The 23660-nt window shown below is 47.3% G+C and overlaps 1 protein-coding gene across 1 annotated transcript in view; it reads right to left on the bottom strand.

The window, feature by feature from the left end:
* Positions 1-2081: 2081 nt before the first annotated feature.
* Positions 2082-23660, bottom strand: part of LOC126522482 (sodium-coupled monocarboxylate transporter 1-like) — a 71176-nt gene continuing 49597 nt past the window's right edge. Inside the window, exons 10-17 of the mRNA XM_050171232.3 lie at positions 23407-23495; positions 21332-21441; positions 21195-21262; positions 18843-18929; positions 12518-12684; positions 9609-9706; positions 4013-4131; positions 2082-2167 (exon numbers count right to left, since the gene is read on the bottom strand). Of these exons, the coding sequence (XP_050027189.2) occupies positions 2117-2167; positions 4013-4131; positions 9609-9706; positions 12518-12684; positions 18843-18929; positions 21195-21262; positions 21332-21441; positions 23407-23495 (789 nt within the window). The 3' untranslated portion in view covers positions 2082-2116. The remainder of the gene's footprint in view (positions 2168-4012; positions 4132-9608; positions 9707-12517; positions 12685-18842; positions 18930-21194; positions 21263-21331; positions 21442-23406; positions 23496-23660) is intronic.

Below are 23660 nucleotides of genomic sequence, written 5' to 3'. Positions count from 1 at the left end.
TCCGTGAAGACCATACATTTGCTCGGCGGCGCGTGACCCACCACGTGATCTGTCCCGTCGATGTCACGGAGCGATATTCGAGATTTTGTTCGGCTGCCCTGCCGTGGCTCTGCCTGCAGAGTGGGAATAGTGTTCCTGTATATGCTCCCGCAGGGGCATATACAGGAACACTAAGGGGGAACACTAAAGCCAAACGCGCACTTAGACGCGCGATCACGTGTTGGGCCACCAGGTCTGGCTTCAATCGCGTTGCGCGATGCTCCCTCCTCTTTTTCATTCCTCCATGCTAACTTGCCTACCTTTTCCCGTCCCTCTCTTTCCTCGTCGTCCTAGAAACGGCGCTCCGCAATATTGGATTAGATCCAACTGTTCTGGGTTTGCTATCCCTTGGTATCTTGACTCTCGGGCACAGCGACGGAAAGGTTTTATTACAGGTCCATTACAAGGTCCATTACAGGTCTTCTTTTAGGCTAAATTAAACTTATTTGATAAATTCTGACCTCAATATATTCTTTTGCGATATTGACTTTCATTTTTGTTATATTTATGTTCTGAGTTATTCCTTCATTCTTTATTTGCGTACACGCTCCAACTTCTGTTTCCTTTCGTTCTAGCCTGCCTATACTAAACCAGTGGTTATATTTTAACAAACAAACAAACAAACAAACAAACAAACAAACAAACAAACAAACAAACAAACAAACAAACAAACAAACAAACAAACAAACAAACAAACAAACAAACAAACAAACAAACAAACAAACAAACAAACAAATAAATACTGCAACTCATATTAAAATAAGACATAAAACGCTGTAGTCAGTGTTGCGTTTGAATTTTAGTTTTTTATGCATTTTGTGTACTATTCTAATGCATTAATTTGTACTACCCAATTTTCGGCGGCAATCTCCCAGAGTGGGTAGGGGACATAAAATCATAAAAACAACTTACATTAGACTCGGCTAGATTGGCGCTCTTTGCTTTAACACGCCGAGCAGTCGCAACACGCTTGGTGTTGCGAAATACCGTTGCTGTTGTTGTTGTTGCACACTTCAGTGTGCAAGTCAACGCAAGTTTGGTGTTGCGAAATACCGTTGTTGTCAACGCAAGTTGTTGTCAACGCAAGTTGAAGAACACTTCGAAAGCTCATGTTACAACACTGCAGTATATCGCGTCCTTTTAGCCATAGAGTCTCATGCACTAAGTACTGGAGGGAACTCTGGCGATGGTATCTACTTGAGCTGCAATGGGGGGGTTCAACCAGCATGATAATTATGGGAAACACACGGGTTTGTCTAAAGATCGTCCTTCTGTTCAAACGGCTTCGCGACTTTGTAAGCTCGTCATTTTCAACAAAGGTACTGAGTAATAAATCGTGAAATGAACATTAATAAAATTGTCCGACAGCGGGATTCGAGCACAGAACCTCCAGCAGAGAAGTCAGATGTCGGAACCATTACGCCACGGACACTTGCATCGACAAGGGACGTAAACCGCCCTTACGAATTCGTCGCGGGCAAGCCAGTGCCTTGGGACACTTGGCGCGTTTCGATCCGGCCACCTCGACAAGCTGAACTGTTGGAATTGAGAGCGTTTGTGCGCGTTCGCAGAGTCTGCTGCAGCTCAAAACGCTCAACGATTGCAGCGCCAGAGTTCAATCTAGTAATTATTGTAGGAAACCCTGTGTTTTAAAGCCACTCTCGCCGGTAGTTTTTCTACGACTGCGGTCCACTGAACAAGTGCTGTCACTGAACTTGTCAAAACTGGCAGAAAAAGAAAATGAATGCCTTAAGTGAGCATTACGTGGCGTTCGTGCTAATAATATACTAAGTGTACTAGAGAGGAACGCATTCGAATTCCTTTGGCGGGCGATTTTTTTTACTTCGTTCTCGTGAAAGCGAATTTGAGACTTGTTGCCTTTCGTGGACGGAATTCGACGCTGTTTTTTTTTTCCTTCTTTTAGCCAATATGTGACTTACAGCATTTCGAACAGCATTTCCGTCTTCTAGCGCAACCGTAAATTGACATCGTTGTCAACAACGACGAACAACGTGCAAGTAACCGAGCCGTGAAACGTGATGTAGCCGGTGCGGCTATTTTTCTTTTCAATTTTTTTTTATTGGTCCTCTGACATCAGCCGCTTGAGTTCTGTCGGTGACACTCCGTTCTGTGAAGGAAAATAAAGAAAGACGTCAGGTGTTGCAAACGTACATTGCGTAACCAAGCGGCCATTTGTGTGCCGCGATAAATACGGTAAAGGGAGTGCTATACTCTCGGACAAATTTCTGTGGCAATGAAGGAGTAGCCGCGTACGGAAAGCTCACGCCTGACAGCGCTCCCGAAAATAGTCCTGGAGTCTAGCTCACTCACACTTGTGTCAGCTTCGAAACAAATAAATAAACGTTTCACTTTTTGCTGCAACTCACAATAAAATGAGACATAAAACGCAGCCGTCAGTGTTGCATTTGAATTTTAGTTATTTTGCTCTACTCTTCCGGTGTTTTGGTGAATGCGAAACCACCGCAAGTAAAAATCTATGGTGATTCAGCACGCGCTGCAAGGAACCGAAACAGACAGCGCTGTCAAACTGAAGGTTTAAAATACCCGCCTATTACGAGTTATCCGCTATAACTATGTAAATGAAATGTTTCTCGCCAATATCAGCACACAACTAATACACGCACATAACAAATATCTGAGATAACAAACGTATGGTTACCTAAGATGCGATTTCGTTATTGCGAGGTTCCATAGTAGATGGTGGCATAAAAGACCTCCTTGGTCAAACTTCGCCGCACTATTTGGCGCAGTAATATACGTTGCAGAAACTGCAACTCCCTTGTAGCGTTTGCATTCCTTGCCCCAAAAATTTATCGGCGAGTATTGAAACTCAAGTATGCACTGCTGCTGCGGAGCCCAGCAAAGTAACAGGTCTCGGGGTCTTCATGGGGTGTAACGTCCGAAGGGAACGATTAACAGTGCGAACAACGGGGCGTCACGGAGACAGACGAAACGCTGTTTCGGTCACGTCCCGTTGTTTTCTCCTTTCGCGTTGTCCTCCTTTCTGAACAGTAAGCAGACGTTATGCAACTGACTGACAACTGACTGGCAACTTCCGGTGGAAGTTGCCAGTCAGCTTTTCACTTCCCGTTTGGTGCGACGTTTGGTGCCTCACTTCACGTTATGTTGCGACGTAAGAGGGAGCCAGTTATCCGTATACTAGCAATGAGCACTGCGGATGGGTCAGTTCGAACCTCGCTAGCTTTTATATGTTAAATAATGTTGAGGACAGAACTTCCTGGACTAAAGAGTGCACAAAAGAAAAAGAAAAAGAAAGCGATTATTTGTCGTTGCCAGTGCTTACAAGTACACGTCTTAAAAAAAAAAGGCAGAAGGAACTGCCCGTTTAATATTCAACTCGAGTTTCCAGCGTTCTCGCACTCCAAAATATAAAGTAAGTCCACTCTGTGGCCACGAGGAGTCCCAACATGCTCCGTTGTGGGATTGCCCGAAATATTGTAAATGGAGTTTATAATTATGAAACAAGTGGTCATTTCCTACGAAATCAGGAATGTTCATGCAAAAGAAAGCCCGAGCACATTGTTCTTGGGCTGCAAAAGCTGTAATTGGTGCGCCTACTACTCACTCGCGAAACGCTTCACCCTGCACTTCTTAGTCGCTGCGCATGCTTGAGAACGAAGGAATTCAGGACCCGTTATTCACAAAAATAATATTTCCTTTTTCCTAAACGTGTAAGGGACACGGTTCAAGTGCCGCAGTCGGTGACAACCAAATGCTGCCGTGACAAACACACATCCGTCGGACTAAGTATGTATAAGTGATTGTCTCGGTGAACATGGGTGGGAGCTTTTCTAGGCAAGGGAAGCTGGACGGCAGAAATGCGATTCGAACGCAGGCCAAACAAGTGTGCCGTCACGAAAGGAACCGTGCGAAGGCGGATTTGCGCCGCATTTCTGTAAATCTCGCTTTACGTTTACGCGTTTATACTTGCCGTTGTTGGGAGAGGCTCCTTGAGTACGTTGTCGGTGCCCTTCTTGACGTAGTTGCTCATGTACTGCCGAACGAATGGGCAGATGTACTTGGGGTTCACTTCCTCCTTCTCGTTGCGTTCTGCGAGCCGGTACAAATTAATGTGAGCGATCGTCATTAGCATTAGGTCGTAGACTTATCTACGATGCGGTCTTCGAGTGATAATTCTCAAGAGGGCAGTACACATCACTCTTGAGCAATTAAAGAACTGCAGATAAGACTATAGATAGGCTATTTATACGTGGCTCATTGATCCTTGCAGCGAAACCCCTGGCGCTCGCGTAAAGTCTAGAATGTGCGCCCCTATTCGTGCCGCGCACCCAGTCTGACCACACAAGGCTCGGCGAAAAGCATAGCCAACAGAGAGAACCAGGGATAACATTTGAGAAGCTTTCGATACAGAAAGGCCCGTCTTGCGCTGAGCGATAACTTTTAACATTTGTTAGCCGGTGAAGTGCTGTCACCAGAAAACGACAAACAAGTGCGCGTGTCAAGTATGTGTAACTTCACACTGTGATCGTTTCTGCAGACTTGGTGTGTTTCTGTGTGCTATGTGTGTACGGTGTTATATGAGAAAATGGGTAGTCTCAATTTCTTAACTGTGTTTTTGGGAAGGGGGCTTTTAATGTTGCCTATGCCTTCTTGTTCCTCAGCAGTTTTGTGACGAACAAGAACAAATAAACCACCTTTATATATGATCTTGGATACTCTATACCTGTCTTAAAAGCGGCGCGTTGGTGAGGCTAACAAGGCGATAAGATCCCGCCAACAGACGTTTTTCTGGATCATCACTTTTCGGTATGAGCGCAGTGTGCGACGTTGTGAAGGATAACGGTACTCGTTTCGGGTCACAAGCTTCAACGAAAACTCTAAGCAGCATCGGAGCAACTATACCCTTAAGCTTCTTATAAAAGGCGGCACCTAGGCCGTCGGGCCCAGGCGCTTTACCTGAAGCCAAGTCATCAATTGCGTCCTCTATTTCCCGCACAGTAATCTTTTGTTCGGGACGTGCTTTAACTTCGTCGTCCACCTTCGGCATAAATGGAACGAATTGCTTCTGGAAGCCATCTTTGAAATGCTCTTGGTGGCTTAGCAAGCTACTGAAATTCTCGGCTGTCACACGCTTGATACGCTTGCTATTTCGCAGATTTCCTTCCGGCACGTGCATCCTTTTTCGTCCGATAGCACAGGTTTCGTTCGTCTTTCCCCAAGCAATAGCTTTTCGGATCTTGCACGTATAATCGCAGCATTGTTCTTCTCGGCATCGATTCCTTCCAGTTGAACTTAAGCGCCTCTTAATTCCTTGATAAAGATAGCTGTCTGGATGCTTTCCATACTAATCAAGAATTGTAGTTGCTCGAGCAGTTTGCTTTCACTTTCGTTCTGATTATACTTAAGGGAGCTACTTTTTCCGATGGCTGTTATTTTAACCATCTGTTTCAATTCTTCCCATTCAGCTGCCAGGCTGGTTGGCTGTGCTGCGAGTAGCTTGTCTAATTTTTCCGTTATTACGCTAACAAAGTCTTCGTCATCCAGCAACTTCACAGTAAACTTCCACAGGTTCCAGTTCGATTGGCTTTTGCCTGACTTGTTCGAAACCCGGCAATTACCAAACGGTGGTCACTAAATTTAATGGGTTGGACCTCGTACGCTGTGCACAAAGGGACTAGGTGAGCCGAGACCCGCCGTGGTTGCTCAGTGGCTATGGTGTTGGGCTGCTGAGCACGAGGTCGCGGGATCGAATCCCGGCCACGGCGGCCGCATTTCGATGGGGGCGAAATGCGAAAACACCCGTGTACTTAGATTTAGGTGCACGTTAAAGAACCCCAGGTGGTCGAAATTTCCGGAGTCCTCCACTACGGCGTGCCTCATAATCAGAAAGTGGTTTTGGCACGTTAAACCCCATAATTTTTTTTTGAGACATATACCTATTCTATCCAGTGTGGCGTGACTGAAACAAAATTAAATTATGGGGTTTTACGTGCCAAAGCCCTTTTCTGATTATGAGGCACGCCTTTTTTGCACGTAAAACCCCATAATTTAATTTTCTGATTATGAGGCACGCCAACTTGTCCATCACTTAAGAGAAAGAGGCCATGATATCTCTTTTCAGTGGATACCAGGTCATTGCGGTATCATTGGAAATGATGACGCCGATAAGGCAGCCCGGACGTCAAACCAAGAAGACCGCTGCGTCCATTCCTCTATCTAGGACCGACGCCGCGAGACAACTTGGCATTATAGCACGCACGATCTCCTTAGCAGAGTGGAATACCGTACACACAAGGCGCACAAGACTGCACAGACTAAACCCGTCACTTCAACTCAGGCCTCCAGCCGGTCTGCACCGACGTGAAGCGTCTCTTCTGTGTCGGTTATGGCTTGGAGTTGCCTTCACGAATACCAGCTCAGCACTAATTTGAATGGCTGATAGTCCTGCATGTGATGTTTGCGGATGCGAGGAGAACATTGACCGATTATTGTGCCATTGTCCTCAATTTCAAGCACAATCTTTGTCCAACACATTGAGGAAATTCGATGATCGTCCTCTGAGTAAACAGACAATACTAGAGCACCGTCCCGACCGATCATCGGCTCAGAAGGCAGTGAAGGCACTTTTGTGTTTTCTCAGAACTTCTGGTTTGCGCGAGCGGCTTTAACTCAAGTGCTGTCCGTTCACGTATCCACACATTCTCTCTCCCTTCTCTCTCTTCCCCTTCTCCCTTCCCCCAGCGTAGGGTAGCCAACCAGACTATTGACTGGTTAACATCCCTGCCTTCCTGCATTCCTCTCTCTCTCTCTCTCTATGAGGCACGCCGTAGCGGAGGACTCCGGAAATTTCTGCCACCTAGGGTTCTTTAACGTGCACCTAAATCTTGGGCTTGTGCGACCAACTGTGACTATTAATGCAATTTCTGTAAGGCCACACACGTCAGCGAACTCACTGCAATTTCCTTCTTTCCTTCCCTCCTCTCTCTCCCTGTTATCTTTGTTTTCCCCTTTCCCTTTCCCCCGGTGTAGGGTAGCCAACTGGACATGATTCTGGTTAACCTCCCTGCCTTCTTCTTATCTCTTTTCCTCCTCCTCCTCCACCTAAATCTAAGTACACGGGTGTTTTCGCATTTCGGTGGCGTGACTGTCCTGCTGGAAATGAGTGTACTGCGGGCGAGTGCCACTGCAAAAAAAAAAAAAAAAAAACATTGCCACGTTAACCGATTCAGCCACTGTTGGTTCATCATACGTGCCCATTAAAGCGGGGTTTTATATGCATGAAGAAGGTAGATGCAGCGCAAGGCGCGAGCCAATCACAGGCGTCCCCCTTCACCCACAGGAGGGAAAGGGTGTGATCGCGTGTTCGCTTGCCTCGCGGCCGCCGTTTCCCGCCAGTTCAGGCCGGGCAATCAGATGAGGAAGCCGCGTTTGGTTCGTTCTGTCCAAAAGCGGGCTGTGTTGAAGGAACGGCAGCAGGGGCGGGCAGCGCGTCGTGCGTTCGGCCGAAGAACAGGCGGCGTTTCATGAACGCCGTCAGGAACTAGCTCGAGAAAGTGCTCGTCGTTGACGTGCCGACCTCGCCGCGAGGAAGCACGAAGCCGAGGCATTACGACAACGAAGAGCCACGGATCCCTAGCATCGCTTGCACCCCCTGGTCCAGGTAGAGGAGGGGTTATCATTATTTTCAACCAATAGCCGTTTGACGGTTTTCCATCAAAATAAAGGAAAAATAAACGAAATTGCGTCCCCGTGTAAAGTAATTCTCCACAATAAAGCCAGCAACACAGGCACGTATCCAGGGAGGAGGGCCCGGGGCTCCTGCCCCCCCCCCCCCCCCCCCCCCAGAATTAAGCGGCAGACCTCCCCCCCTCCCCTCCGGCTACGTCACCGCTCCTCACCCATATTCCTAAAGTGCCGTCAAATCAATCTTGAGACTACACAGCTATTCGGCGGTCAACACTGGGCTGCTGTTACAGCATTATTATGGCCGAGGCTTGGAAGCGATCGCTGATCGGGTCAAGGGAAAGGACACTGAACTGAGGGCGTGAAACAGAGTGATATTCTCCCAGCTGAAGAATGGCGGAATGTTTACGCCAAAGCCTCCTCTACTTTTTCAATGCCAGTGCAATCGCTCGCTCCCCAATGGGAGCCGTTGGTGCGCCTTAGTTCAGCGAGTTGCCGCGATGCGACACTACCGAGATGGTACGACTAATTTAGGCACGCCTACTTGCGTAACGCAGGCGTCTGAGGGCGCGCCCGCGCCGTTACCGATAAGTGGTAGACGCTCCGTCCCTGCGTCTGTCAGGTGTCAGGCTTTCACGCGTCTGTCAGTCTTCCTCCGACTACCGCTGTGAGGCGCCGCCCAGATGGTACTCTCCCCCGCGACCGTAAAGCAGGCGCGAATGCTAGCCGACGGGAAGAGCAGGAAAGAACAATAGGAGAGGGTGGTGAACGATCGGATCGCCGGCATCTGGCTGGAGGTGGCGCTGGTTTTCGGCTTTCTCATCATATTGATGTTTGTTTCGAAAGTCAAGGTGCTGCCGCTGATATCTTTTCAACGATCTACGTTTCACAGTCAACCGAAGAAAAATCAACATTTCATACAAGCCCTGCGATAACCGTTGAACCCATAAGCAATTTGAATGACACCCGATACCTCGTCTGGTTTTTTGCCCTAATTGTACAGCACTTTTCGTGCGAAATCGGCAACGGGAGGCAAGAGTCGCAAGAAGTTTAAAAATTAGGCGATCTTCTAAGAGAGAGAGCCGAAACAACAGCCAAACAGGAAGGAAAAGCAAGAATTAACGCATTTAACCGTTGTTTGTGAAAATATTTATGCATTAAAATCGTTGTATTTAAAAAGGGAGTAGAGAAAACACCGCCGGAAGTGGAGAATGGTTGCCTGTGTTTTGAATGACGCTTCTACAGTTATCAGTCGAGCCGCCTGACGTAGCCATTTCTCTGCTGTGTTTATGTCGGTGTTTTTCTAACCTTCCGTGGTGGGCGCTGTACGTCTAGAACAGCAGCGTCCTGCGCTCTACGCGGTTTTACGGTACTGGCGGCCACGCATCGTTACGCAACTTTCCAAATAACAATACGAGTCGGCTTTGGCCCTTAACTTGATAGAGCAGTAAACGAGGTATCCAAAAGAACTGTGATTCTTCCACAAATGTATCTTTCTCGATAAGTTTTCCAGTGCTAATTAGAAAAACACTACTATAAATCTTCAGTTTATGCTTTCGTTTGTTTACTTCTTCTCGGCTGTGTCTTTCCTGCGTTTCTTTCCTGCGCGAGTCAATTTGATGTGGTTCCTGGTTTACCGAGTAAGGGATACGCGTGTATCACAGGCGTACTTGTGAGATACACCTTATTTAACTTCTCTTTTGCGGGTTTACGCGCCTTTATAGCGAACGGTGGGAATTGTTAACGTCTGTACTGGTAAATGTACACCACCCCTCATTTGCATAGAAAAGTTACCTACCCCTCCCCTCTGAAAAAAAAAAAAATCCTGGGTACGGGTCTGCTGCAACAATTTTCATTATCGCCCTTCGCGCCGATGGACTCACCGAAAACGAGGCTGACTGCTAGCGACACCACCATGTGCGTGAGGAAGCCGACGATGCCGATCCAGATGAACGAGATGTGGTAGAACTGGAAGATTCCACTGCGTGCAGAAAAATAATAATAAAAATAACGCTACAACATTCGCACGTTGCATGAAAACGCAACGTCGAAGGGCGCGCGTTCACACTGGATCGAGCTCTCGTCACGAACGGCCAAGTGTTCATTGTCGTCCGCCAGCTCTCGCGGGACGCGCTGCGCATGGACGGAAGCTCTCAAGGTCACTTCTCGCAGGTTTGCTCGCGATTCACGGTTATCGCGCAGGAGTATTCGCTAGTACATGTGTGTATCAAGGAAAAGAAAATTACGCAGATTCCACGCATCTACCGTATTGGGAAACTTAGCTTTCACAGAGAGCCAGCAAGGCAAAAGGCTCGCATTTTGATTGGCTTGCGTCAAGAGAGGTTTTTTTTTTTTTCCAGCGACGAAAATCGGTGTTGGACCGATCGGCGCGGTGAGAATTTTTTCCAGTAGCGCCACGTAGGTTTTCTGGTCGCCGACATGACTGGCAGCTGGAATAAGCTTTACTAGTGTGAATGAAGCTTTAAAGTTAAAGTATTTCATGTTGAGCACATTCAAATGCCTTTAGACATCCGAAGGTCTTTGATTATGTTGAACGCGAAATCTAAGTAAGTTAAATTGTTATGGCGTACGAGGGCTTGAGTAAGGCATTTTTAAGAAGTTATTTAACTAAGCGGACGCAATACGTGAGCGCCGCAAATAATAATTCTGCAGTAATGACCATTTATACCATTTATATTTCTATGCTTCTCCTCCTATGCGAAGATTTAACACGGATATTAACGAGAAAATAATCGGCAACGACTTAGTAGAGCTGTAAAGACAGCTATGTATCATTGTATAACTGCGAGCGTAGTATTCGGTACCTTGTTTTAATTGATATGGTGTGAAAGCAAATGTTGCAACTGCTTTCACTCACTTGTACCCCACACAATTGCTACTTCGGTTTACGGATGCTGATGTGCTACGTTTACTATTGTTGTGTTATTTTTACTTAGTGCTTGTAAGTTCCCGCTTCTCATGTTGTTAATTGACCACTATCATGTGCATTGTAATAGGCGTTTGCCTTTCGCGTATAATGTGTACTGCTAATGTTCCGTAATCTTGTTTTGTGAATGATTGTCAACAGTACTGAAGCTCAGCTGACGCCCTGTCAAAGCAATCCGCCTTTTGTTTCGATTCCATTCCATCTTATTTTCAAGAAACAAAAAGTAAACTTCACTTCAATTCAGAGAACCAGCTAGGCGCTGCAGAAATAGCCGGCTTCGAGACTTGCCTCACGCGGGTGTGCGTGACATGTACCCACTAGTTTGAACTTGCTCAATATCTGTTTAGCATACGCAGTTGCACATCAAGTTAGTTGCACCTTTTCGTGGGTGAGAACAACGATATGAAGTGAAAGAGTTAAAAAAGAAAGAAAGGTTTCTACGTTAACGCGAAAGACGGTAACGCATATAAACTGTAGCCCTAGAAATTGATACCGCAGATGCAGTTGTATGATGTCCGACAGAGTTTACAAGAAATGATGAGAGTTGATGACCACCTCGCCGGTCCAGAAGACGGTGCATTACACGTCGGTATCGGGGCATGTGGTTCTTGAAGTCATCTGTGGACGTTAAACGCGAAACGGGCGCAAACGTGTAGGCCCTCTGATATGCTACAGTTTCAACAATGCCAATACGTGGAGAGAGGTCCAGGCACGTTTTTTTTTTTTTTTTTTAACACCCTGAACATCACTGGCTGAATCGTAACTACACATCAGCGACAACTTGCACGCCCGGATTACCACATATATGAGTACTTGTTGTTTTGCTAGTGCTAAAATGTTGTTAGCGGTGAAAAGATTGAATGTGCAAACAAACCACAAACTACTGCTCTTACCCAACCACCTGATCACGGCACCTTTGAAAATAGTGTTCATGATCGTTCGTTGGAAATCAGCCACCTTTCTCGTCTACGAAAGCAATCCGCTGCTTTGATTTTGCTATCGTTAGACTGGTCTATAGTGTATACAGCCCCGTAGTCGCGCTGGTCTATAGAACCCGCGAAATCGGCGCTGCGTCACCGTATGTACTCGAACCCGATTATAATGAACCAGGATAATATTCTCGATATGGGACACTTAAAACCTGCTAACCGATACCCGCGTAAAATACCTCTGTCATAAGGAGCTGGGCGATGGCTGTAACTAGTTCGGCGTGCCCACTACCAGCGCCATAAAGACGTTTGCATTTCGTGGCGCTTCAGGATGCACTTTCCGCAGTGGATGCGCGGCGCCTGTGCTGCAGTGACAGTGAGAGAAGTACACTGGAGCGGGTCTACGCAATCACGCGCCTCGAGAACGCCATTCTTATAGAGACGCTTAGAAGAAGTTCAAGAGCACAAGCAATTAATTACTTAATATACTACGGGCAGTTCTGTTTTTCAAGAACTGGATTTCTTCCTTGCTTGTTGTTTGCACTGCAGGAGGTAACAAATTGGTATACAAACGAACGCACCACAGAGCTTGTCTTCAGCTGTTATACGCGAGTGTGAATATAACGGTATATAGAAGTATTTCAAGCGGGTAAACCTGTTCGTTATAACCGGTCTAGACTGCGCCGCTAGTTCGTAACAACTTGCAAACGAGCATGTAAACATTATTTTGCTTATCCCTTCGAAAAGACGCTACCGGGTAAACGCCGTATACACGCATATCGGCGCAGCGTTTGCATGTATAGAGACCTATGGCTGCGGCTGCGCGGGACGTGGCTCGCTTACCGAGCGAGCCACTCGGAAGCTCAACGACGCACTCATCGGCGAGTTCGGTGCACGCACCGTGCCACCCGCTCACCTCGGTAACGGTGGAGGGTCGTACGAGCCGGCCGTGAGGGTCTGGTTGAACTCGGTACACCCGGTGGTGGACGTGGGGAGGTCGTCCGCGTCGCGCGGATACACGATGGAGCCAAGGGCCAGCCACCAGGACGTGGCCATGGCCACCACGATTCCCGTGATGGCACCCTGCATACAGTGCGTACATAGTGCGTGTATAGTGCGCTGATGCGTGCCCCTTCCCGAGGCAGCGTTTCCCTGATCGGTTGCGGCTGACCAGCGCTCTTTGTCATCGAGATACTCGCCCGCAACAAGAACGCCATCCCCTCTGTTGGTGCTTGAAAAAAAGCCTCAGGTGTGCCTTGCTGTTCCAGGAATTGCGAAGAAGGATAGCGTGACCTCCGCGGCTTTCGAGCAAATCACATCGGAGCTTTTGCACAGTTCGTGCGGTAACCGAATCTATGTTTACATGGACGGTTCGGTTTCGGAAAGTCCGAAGTGTGCCATTGTTATACCAACTTGGTCGATTGTGATCAAGTTTAAGACCACGCGTCGCAACATTTAACAGCAGCAGCAGCAAACGGCTTTATTAGGGTCCTGAGGAGCTAAGCGGGGGCGTGCAGGTCAACAGGTTCCGAAATAGGCCACTCTTCGTGGTGCTGTGGAATACATCAAAAAAGAACCGCCTAGCAAAAGGGCAATATTTCGTGAATCGAAAGCATCCCTCTAAAGCGTACGAAATTTACGACGTGGAAATTACGACCAACTGGTGTCCCATATCAACGAAATTTGGCATTGCGTTTCTGAACGAGGAGATGACATAATCTTTCAGTGGCTGCCGGGACATTGTGGCATCGTTGGTAATCACCTCGCCGATGACGCTGTCCGACGTTCCCAGGCTGGAGCACCGACACTCCTTATGCCTTTATCGAGGGTATAGGCGCTGCAAGAGAGCTTCGCAATATCACGCAAACCATCAGGTTGAGTCGCCGGCATACTACGCAGGACTCAAACTGTCGATTACACAGCCTCAACTCATCATTGAAACTGCAAGTACCAAGAAACTTTTTCGTGACGCGACGTAACACTGTTGTGTACGCTGTGGGTAGTAGTAGCCTTTACTAATTCCTACATCTATCGCACTTGAATGACGAAATCACCCATTTGCGCTAAGTGCAAGTGTGAAGCAGCCATCGATCATCTGTACCACTGTTCTCGCTTCGATAAACAACGCCATTCTCTATACTGTGCCTTCAATAGACTGGATGATAGGCCATTTACAGAAGCAAAGGTCTTGTAGCCTGGCCTCACAGCTCATCAGCCCAGGAATCCATTCGAGCTTTTCTACAGTACCTGCAGGCCACAGACTTGAGTGCCCGACTTTAGATATGCTGCACCTGGCTTGGTGCATGTGAAGGTGCGCTATAGACTCGTGTCTTCTTTCTTTCACTTCCCCTTTCCCTTCCCCACGTTTACGGTAGCAAATTGCTAAGCTTGGTAAGCTTAGTAGCTAGAATTAAAAGACGGAAAGTACGATCGCTGCTGGCGACGCCAATTTGAAGTTCAAGCACGAGCTCGCATTGATGTAATTGGTATTTTACAGCGTTTATTCCTCGGATCTAGTAATATTTTCCAATGAAGATGAAATACATTGTATTCTAAAAGAGCAAACGGCTGAAATTAGCAAGTTTCGACAAATGTTGCAGCGTTACAACGACCCAAATACGATCTTAAAAAAATCTGTGACGTCCCGCTGACATCACCGATTTCGGCCAGAATTGCAATATATCGAAATGTTACTTTCTCTGTTCTAATAATCAGCCCCTAATTGTGATAATAACGAAAACAGAGTTTTGAAAGATTGTCTTTATCAATGTAATACGATTTCGTGATTCTCTTCTCTTTAAGTCACTCCGCCGGTGACCAGAGCAGTCGTGTGTATAGGTTTACTTGGTGTATCGGGTGGAGATAATGGGCGCACTTGCTTACTGATACGCTATTTCACTACTGTACAGGCTAAGTCACTATGCCTGATGAGAATTGTGTGAAATGGTGCGGGCGATAGTTCCCCATGGCAGAGAACTTTCGAGGTGGGTATAGAGCTAGTAATCAAGAAGCATCGCGAAAAAATAAAATAAAAGAATAATAAAAGAACTATTTACGTCGAAGCTAACACACCAGCAAGTGCATGTTCTCCAAAGACGCGAAGTGAAGCACCAACCGGAAGTTACAGCAAATTTAATCACGTCACGGCTCCCGCATGGGAGCCTTGTCCACCGCGTGCACCACTGTCCTTGTAATAAACGAAGCTAATAAATATTTATTTATATATTTCCAAATAATACCACTTTGACACACTGTGTTTCTTTCACTGGGCTTATTGTGTACAAGGTTCCCACCTGGGGCCGAAACGTAATTTATTGCACTTCGGTCGCTGCTTCGCTTCGCGTCTCTCGACAAACGTAAAAACGAAAAGAAAAAAAAATCAAGCTATGAAATAAATTTATGGCGTTGCATAGATATTTTTGCCCTATTTTGAAATCTTAAATTTCAATGAACGGGCCCAAATCGCCGTCTTAGTTCAACAAAACAATAGCCGCACCGCCTGGCCCATTGCCGTTTTCTGACATAGGCAGGTTCACTTGCGTATGCCTTAGTAACGGTTCTACAATCCTAGGATAAAAAAATTGCTGGTGACGACGGACGAGAATTGAGAGATGAGACGGAAGAGAGAAATGAACGCCTGATTGTGTGTGCACCAGCGCAAAGTGCGAGCGTGCAGTGAGGTTTTGCTGTAGGTAAGCGCACAAGTTCACACAACGTACGGCATAGTTTAATGGTCCGAATGACTCACCTTCCAGGTTACGCTTTTTTGCGGGATTACTGCCCACAATATTCGGAATGACTTACACGACGTGTGCGAAAACAGGCCACTGGTTGAGCTCTTCTAGCCTGCTCTCGCGATGTACCGAATCTGAGCTCATAAATGCAGACTGGAGGTTTAAGCGGAATGAATCCTGATTTTGGCTGGTCATCCAGCGGGAGTTTAGACGCCAGCGTGTCGCCATCTGCGACTAGATTCAGTTGCATAAATTAAAATTATGCCATATGCAAAACTGACCATTCTGCACACTGCCATGGGATTCGAGACAATTCACCTGCCAAGTCTGCGTTCGCTAAATACAAAAACATGCACACATCAAGGCACGCTTTTGTGCGCCGTCTGTTCCGGATTTTTTAAACGTGTCCGCACGTCTCACCCGTGGTAGCAAATGGTGTGAGCGTAATTTTGAATGTTCTTACTTCGCGCACCACTATTTATAACTGAAATTCGAAAGTTCTTAAGAAAAAAAAAATTCGACCTAGAAGAGGTCAGCGCCATGTTTTTTCGCGCTTTGTATTCCCCACGTGTGCTGGAAGTTAACAGCTGGAGGAAGTTAACAGCAACTGGAAAATAATTTATTATTCTTTTACCATACAGACACACCTGACAGGCTATCTTTCGGGAGTGCAATACAATGACTGCGGTCGTTTTACCGTCCCGCGTTTAACCGTGTAGCAATGAATGTACGCTTAGCTGCATTGTGCCGGTTCGCAAGTACATGGTGCATCAGCCGGATACGCTGCGCCTAGCAGCCGGTGCTTCGCCTTTCGGGCGGAACTGCGATTTTTTTTTTTTTTAACAAGGGCTGCGCATCTGTTCATGCCGAAACGCTACGCGACTACGCATCGTGTTTACCGCATGAACAGATGCGTAGCGTTTGTTCAAAAAAATAAAATTCGCAGTTCTGCCCGGAAGGCGAAGCGCCGATTGCCGATAGCGAATTAGCAGATAGATGTACGAAGTAAGGATAGTAGTTTTAGCTGCCGTATAAACTTGTGAACATTCGCTTACTAACTAAATTACCAATGATAGAATACGCAAGCGTGACTCAACGAGGGCGTAGAAATAAGCAGACACACAGAGACAGCGCTGCCTTTGCTTGTCTGCTTCTTTCTACGTCCTTGTTCAGTCGCGCTTACACATTCTATCATGGATTCAAACCAACTAGCCAGTCAACGTGTTTTAACTAATTTAACCAGCACGATGTCACGCGCGCACAGGTAAACATGAACGCATCTCGCTCGATAACAGCGGAAACTGTCTGTGAAAACGCTCGAGTTAGGAATCGCGGCGGCAGCCGCGACCCAATTGACCTCCGCGCATTTCTCGCTTCAACGCGAACGAAACGTCGAAAGCACAGCGCATAGAAAGCTACCGACACTACGCGCACTCTGCGAGGATTTCAGATCGCTTTGGAGATGAGGCCCGCGCGGGCTCGCACTTTGGCCACGTCGCAGATCGCTTTCGACACACACCAGCGCCGGCAACGCGTCCCTACGGCGTCCGCCAAAAGGCTTTTTCACATGGCGCGATTTTTAGTCGGCGACCGCCGCGACGTCGTGGGCTCTCCGCGACTAGACTCCAAAATGTTGGTCGCGCCGATCGCTGCGACTCAGCGATCGGCGCGATGTGGGAGGGGCCAACAAGTAACGTTGGGAGGGGCAATGTGTGACGAAACAAAGCGCCGTCAAAATAGGCGCTTTCCTGTTTTACCGTGCGTTGGCAGCAGCAACACCATCCAGTTCATGTTGGTAGCCTGACCCCCTCCCTCGCCTGACCCCCCTGCCTCGCGCGCCACAGGAGAGGGCACGCATCTGGGCGGCGTTCCTCGCTCGCGCATGCGAGATTTAACCGCGTTCGCCGGCTCACCCTCAGACGCTTTCACTCATACGGAACCTCACGGCGACGGCGACGGCAGAAATGCGCCGGGAGTGTCCACATAAATGCTATCGCAATAAAAGGAACTGTCGAATCTTAAGTTTTTCTTTAGCTAATCAACCTGCTTACTGCATGCTCATCACAAATAAAGTGCTTCGCGAAACACTTACTCTGAGCCCACTGATGTCTCGAGGCGCAGTTCGATGACGCGCCGAGTTGCGAACCGAAACAGCAGGCAGGTTTAAAACGCACAGAGACGATTTCGGTTGTTTCATATTTCTTTTTATCTAGTATGATGAGGCTATTTATTCTCGATATTGATATTTTCCGTCGCTAACATTACTAGAAAGTTGCATGTAATTCGCGGTACCCTACATTTCCACGGTCCGTCCAAGAAGGCACCCCAGACGCTTTCAGATCCACTCGGAAAGAGAGACCCAGAAAGAAAACTTGGTTTTCCTTCCCGCGCAACAACACAAGCTTCTCGAAGTGCCTCCTAAGGGCCTTTGTTATTTCCATTATTATTATCATTATTTTATTGTTTACTTTGTCATGGCTGCAAGTGTCAACTAGGCTCTAGCGTCTATGCATGGCTGGGTGTGGAATTTTCGAACACCTGTTCCTTCCGTCTTGAAATGGCCGATGTACCAGCGTGTGACAATTGTGAGTCTGAAGACACGATCGAGCACCTGTTGTGCACTTGCCCTCAACACGACGTTCAACGCATCTCTTCACCAAGCGCACTAAGCAAACTGGGCTCTAGAACATTTCCTGAAGCAAAAGTTCTTGGACCCTGGCCACATCCGTCGCTGGCGCAGAAAGTTATTTGAGCGCTAGAGCAGTTTTTGAAGACAACCGGCTTCCGTGACCGAATGTAGTCCCGCTGTGCGCCTTATTGCGTGCGTGCGGTCCTCCCTGTCCTTCCCTCTTTCTACTCCCACTTTCCCTTACCCCCAGTGTAGGGTAGCAACCGGGACTCTCGTCTGGTTGACCTCCCCACCTTTCCTCTCCTTGCTTTGTGCCTCTTTCTTTTCACTAAGAAGGTAGATAACGGCATAGAACGGAGTGTGGCTTGTGAGGCCAATTCTTTTCCCGGACTGCTGCTAGATACGATGAAAACCACACTCTTGCAGTGATTAGGTAGCTAAGAGTATTTATCGCTAGGCTTACCATTGCCACAATGCTAACCTCGTGCTACACCGGCACACGTCCGAACGCTGCGAATGTGTCAGATGTCACGACCGTTTGTTGGCTGAAGTTACACCCGTCGGGTGTAATCTCACGACTTTATCTTATCGCCGGTGCACAATAATGCATTGTCATGTATAGGCGCAGAAATATGCAAGCTCAAGAGTATATTGTTTCCAACGTCCCCAACTAGGCTTCCAATAAACTTTACGAGCACTTTATCGCCCTCCTTTCGACATGAACTTGCCGTAAATTTCCCTTAACATTCGCTGCAGTTCGGGCATCACTTGTATTCGCCTGACAGGATGTGAAGTGAGTTCAGGTCATTTCAGATCTGAGATGATGGCAGCCCAACGGTTGTCGGAGCCGTGCGTAGCTGCCACGAACCGGCCCTTACCTTTTTCTTGCAGCAAGGGAAGAAAGTGCCTAGGACGAAGATGGCCAACAGTGGACCGGACAGGGCTCCGACCAGCGAAGCTGAAGCCTGCGATAAAGACAACGCAGACTAAAACAAAAAAGAAGTCAACCCTTGTCTTTAGTGTATACTGCAGGCACCCTTCTCGAAGTTTGCTTCGTCGTAACTCTTTGGGGAGACGTTTCGCGTCCTGATGCGGACCAATAACTGCGTTAATCAGCGCGAAAACCAACATTTACACTTTGTTTTTTTGCGTGAAATAACAGAGTGAGCTCGAAGGAACCTTCAAGGACGTTGCAGAAATAACTCGTGGCGGACGTACTTTGTAATGACACATTCCATTTTCCATCCTTTTCGTGCGAAGCATAGCCCACTCTACTGAAATCAGAAGCACTTTCACCTCTGCATGTAATCTGAACAAACGAATTACAGTTATAACAGTAAGGGCTCATGGCTCGTCATAAGTGGCCCCGGTAGCTATCGGTGAATGGGGGAAGCCGATGGTAAGTTGTGTAAAGGTGACGATTAAGAAGGATGAACGAGTTTCAGTTGTTCCAAGATATGGATGATTTCGCGAGAAATTTGCGCCTAAGGGTGTACCTATATGATCGTGCAACTGCAGAGAGGAGTCGTGATCAGCTACCTGGACTCTCCGATAAATCATGGACACCTGGTGAGGCAGTAGAACCCTAGGAGTTTATCCCTGGGAGATTTATCGTTTCTTTATTTCATTTGTTAAGCACAAGTAATTTACCCTATGTTTTCCTTGGTGTCAGTGTGTGTTGGCTTCTCATGATATGACTAATCAAAATCGGGCCCCTCGGTTAACCCCCTTTCTTCTCGTTTATATATATATATATATATATATATATATATATATATATATATATATATATATATATATATATATATATATATATATATATTGCAGGGTGTTTGAGCGAACACTTCAATATTTTGTAAAGGCTGCCGGCAGCTATCACGATTCTAGTTCATGAGCTGGTCTACTCGAAGACGCGGACATTGCTTGCGCAAAAATTTGAAATGTATGATCGACTAATTAGCACAATTTCACTAATTAACTTTTAGCTAGTTACCGTATGGCCCGTATTGCAATTTACAAATTCCAGCCGAGTAGTTCGCGAGAAAGATTTACTTGGAACGAATTCTCAGGACGACGTCAGTTTCGAGATATTAATTCCCGGACTTTGCGGAGAAAGACATTGGCGTTCCTGTTAATTTAACAAAGCGTCGTCTTATGCATTGAACGCAACGTCACACAAAGTCAGATCAACGTTTACGAAGCAGCCCTACCTGTGACGAGCCGCACGGTATATTCCTTCTGGCATTCGGCAAGCTGACATGGCGGCTGTCTTGGACCGCCACTACATATTCGTGAAATTGCAGAGGCATTGCACGGGCTTCTGCACGCTACTGTTAACTTTCTTTTTGGAGCGCTAGGGTCGCAATGTAGCTGCCAAGGACCAGAAAAAAAATTGCAGCTCCACGTCACGTTTCGTCATCTTGATGAAAGCGCATAATTGCATTTGGAAAACTTCCACTTCCCGGCACAAATGTCAAAACACGGGACTTCTCGACAGCCAATCAGAGAGTCAACATGGCGGATGATGGCGGCCGTGCAGCCGCCATGCGTGTCGGAAATAGAGCCCCAGGCGGTGTGAAGCTTGCTGTAAACGCGCATTTGTGCCAATCGCTGCGGTGGCTTAGCGGTTGTGGCGTTGCGCTAAGACCGAGGTCGCGGGTTCGATTGGCGGTTGCAACGGCTTCATTAAGATGGAGGCGAAATGAAATAAACGCCTGCTTACCGTGCATCGAGTTAACTAACACGTTAACGAACAGCAGGAGGTAAAAATTAATCCTCAGGCCCTCACTACGGCATGCCTCATAATCACACCGTGCTTTTGGCACGTAGTAGCCCGGAATTTAGTTTTGAGGTGTCTTTGTGTGACATAGTCAGGTGGAATGCTGCATTACATGACTTGTGTGAGTAACGCAGTGGTCCTTTTTCTATGGCGAAGAGGGGCATACTGCTCTTCGCTGTTGTAGCTGTCAGTCATCGCGAAAGCAGACAGAGATCTCTCCCATTATTTTCTCTTTGTCTCTGTGTGTGGATACGGTTAGGCACTCCCAAATTTTATGAATGAGTGCTCGCAATTTCACTCGACGAAGTCCTTCTTCATTGAAATATCAGAACGATTATCACATTTCTGCGCTTCTTATTAGGACACATCTCTCAGCTTTGTTTATTGTCCCCCTCCGCCACTACCCCCTTCTTTTCTAGCCATGAAAAAGTAAAAAAAAAAGAGTACTGACCTGTATGATAGATTCCATGGTACCGGTGAGAAATGCGATCGATATGGAGAGCAGGCCGTAGGCTGCGGCTGAAATTTCGGGGATTCAGTTCTGGGCTGCGTCATAATCTAGGTGCTAAGTATGATGTCCAGGCTCACCCATCGCCTTCGTGAGTCGGAGCGCGGCGCCATCGCTGATGTTGACCCGGGGCCGAACGAAGTCGTCCCAAGTGACGGCTGCCAGGGCGTTGTAACCCGACGAAAGTGTGCTGGGAGGAGAATTTGGAAAACTATACCGAGGAGCTTTTAAGACGATCGTCGCGAGAAAGCTACATGGCATTTTACGACAGAACTGCTTAAAACACTACTTCCGCACATGACACACACACACACACACACACACACACACACACACACACACGCTGAGAGAGAGAGAGAGAGGCAACGAAAAGCAGATAGGTTAACCAAAGTTTCAGGACATAATTTCGGTTTTCCCGTTACCGTCCTAGGTCCGTCACGGACCAAATCGGCCTCTTTTTTGTTTGCTGCTCTCCTTATTTGTGTAGGACGCGAAGTAACGTAAAATGCAAAGTCGGAATATTGATTACACAGGCATTGCTTACAACACTTTTAACGCTAGCCTACTGTTAGTTTGAGCGAGCTTGCTGGACTTCCTCGCAGAAAATTCTTCGCATATGTATTTCAGTCTCAGCAACTAATACTTCACAGTGTTAAGAACGGCCAGCTGTAGTGCAAGTTTTGCCGGCCAGTTGCGACAGTGGCCGCAACTTTCCTGGAGCGCCGCCGCCAACCTCTAGCCACGGCATGACTAAGTCGACTTTGTGTCGGGAACAATACGCGCGTCCTCCACTCTCCGTCACTTCAGCTAGGATGCGTTTGGCGAAGCAGGCTTTGTGCTGAAACCGCCACCGTTACGCTCTAGCCCCGTCGCCGTTGTGACTGAATGAGTTCGGCGGGCCAACTATTGTTACCGAACCCACCAACGCGGACCTGATCTGCTATGAGTGGGGGAGTTGCCGCGGGAACGTCGTCGGAGACCTCCTCCCACGCGCCGACTAAGACGCGAGAAAATGGCTACCCGGGTGCACTGCGAGGGTCCGCTCTGAGTTCTACGAAATCCGTGTGATGTCGTTTTCGGACGGTGATCGTGTGTGTGTGTGCGTGTGTGTGTGTAAACAGACTCGCGGAGAGGCGGCATGTTTACGATGACTGGACGAACGTTTCCGCCACCTTGGAATCGGGGGAGGACCGAGTGTTTATAAACGGCTGTTGTGCGGATGCTCGATACACTTTCTTAAGCAGTCATGTTAGACTGAGACACTCTCTCAAGCAGTCGTGTTAGACTGACGTACTTTCTCTCGCAGTCATGCTAGACTGATGAACTGCATGTAAATACTGTAAATAAACCCATATTCCTCGTTCTCGATGAGAAGCAGTACTTCCCGTCATCAACGTCCTCAGCGTGGATAAGTTGGACGACGGCGTGGGCCAGCTACCTTCGAATTCATGCCGGACTCCAATCTTGACACCGGATCACGAGCGATGGGATTGAGCCCCCAATCCTGACAACAGACAGCCGCACTGTAAACTGTTAAGGGAGCCTGTCTATTTGCCGGATAATCTCAGTGATAATTCATCACCGACACCACCTGTGCGTTCTCATCGACGCCCAGGTCATACGGCCGCTTCGGCGCTCCCACGAAGGCTGCTTTGCTGGACCGCGCCGTCAGCCTTTCACCGCGGCAGCCGTGCAAACTCTAAGTTGGCCAATAACCTGGATACTTGAGCTTTCCGAGAGGTTGCGCTTTTCGAGATGTTGCGCTTTTCGAAGTTTTGCACTTTCTAAGAATGTCTTCGAAACAATTGTAGGAAAAAATTGAAAATTCACTTGTCACAGCTACTAGATTTTCATTTCATCTTTTAAACAAACATAATCAAAATCAGTGCAATGGTTGCAGAGAAAAGCTATATTCCCGCTCCCATGCATATTGATGGGAGCTTCCGAGCTAATATTTCCTCTTAAGTAAAACAAGAAGATGTGTGAGTCTAAGCGCTTCTTCATATTATAAAAAACATTAATTTTTCTAATTGAACAAACGAATATCTGGCAACTAAGGCGTTAGCACTAAGACTTCCTATGAAATCATTGAAATTATTTTTGCCATGAGAGAGTTGTAATGGTTGTCAATGGCAGGCTTTGTGTGAGCACTTACCTTAGGGAACCGCTGAAAACAGAAGCGACGAGGAGGCCACTGAGTCCCGGGTAGTTCCGCAGCAGATCTTGCACAATGTACGGCATCAGCTGGAATCAAAACGTAAGATCGAGTGAAAGGGTTGAAAACGTACGGTCGGTTGGATGGCCAGGGACGGACTCGTATCACTCGGCTAACAATGATTCAGAGGGCAAATTAATACCGCGTCCGAACCACTCTATATGCACAAGGGCAGGACATTGAAACGATTCTTG

This window comes from Dermacentor andersoni, chromosome 6 (genome assembly GCF_023375885.2).
Source record: "Dermacentor andersoni chromosome 6, qqDerAnde1_hic_scaffold, whole genome shotgun sequence".
Lineage (NCBI taxonomy): Eukaryota > Metazoa > Arthropoda > Arachnida > Ixodida > Ixodidae > Dermacentor > Dermacentor andersoni.
Note: the sequence above shows the minus strand (reverse complement) of the source record. Positions and strands in the feature narration are given on the sequence as shown.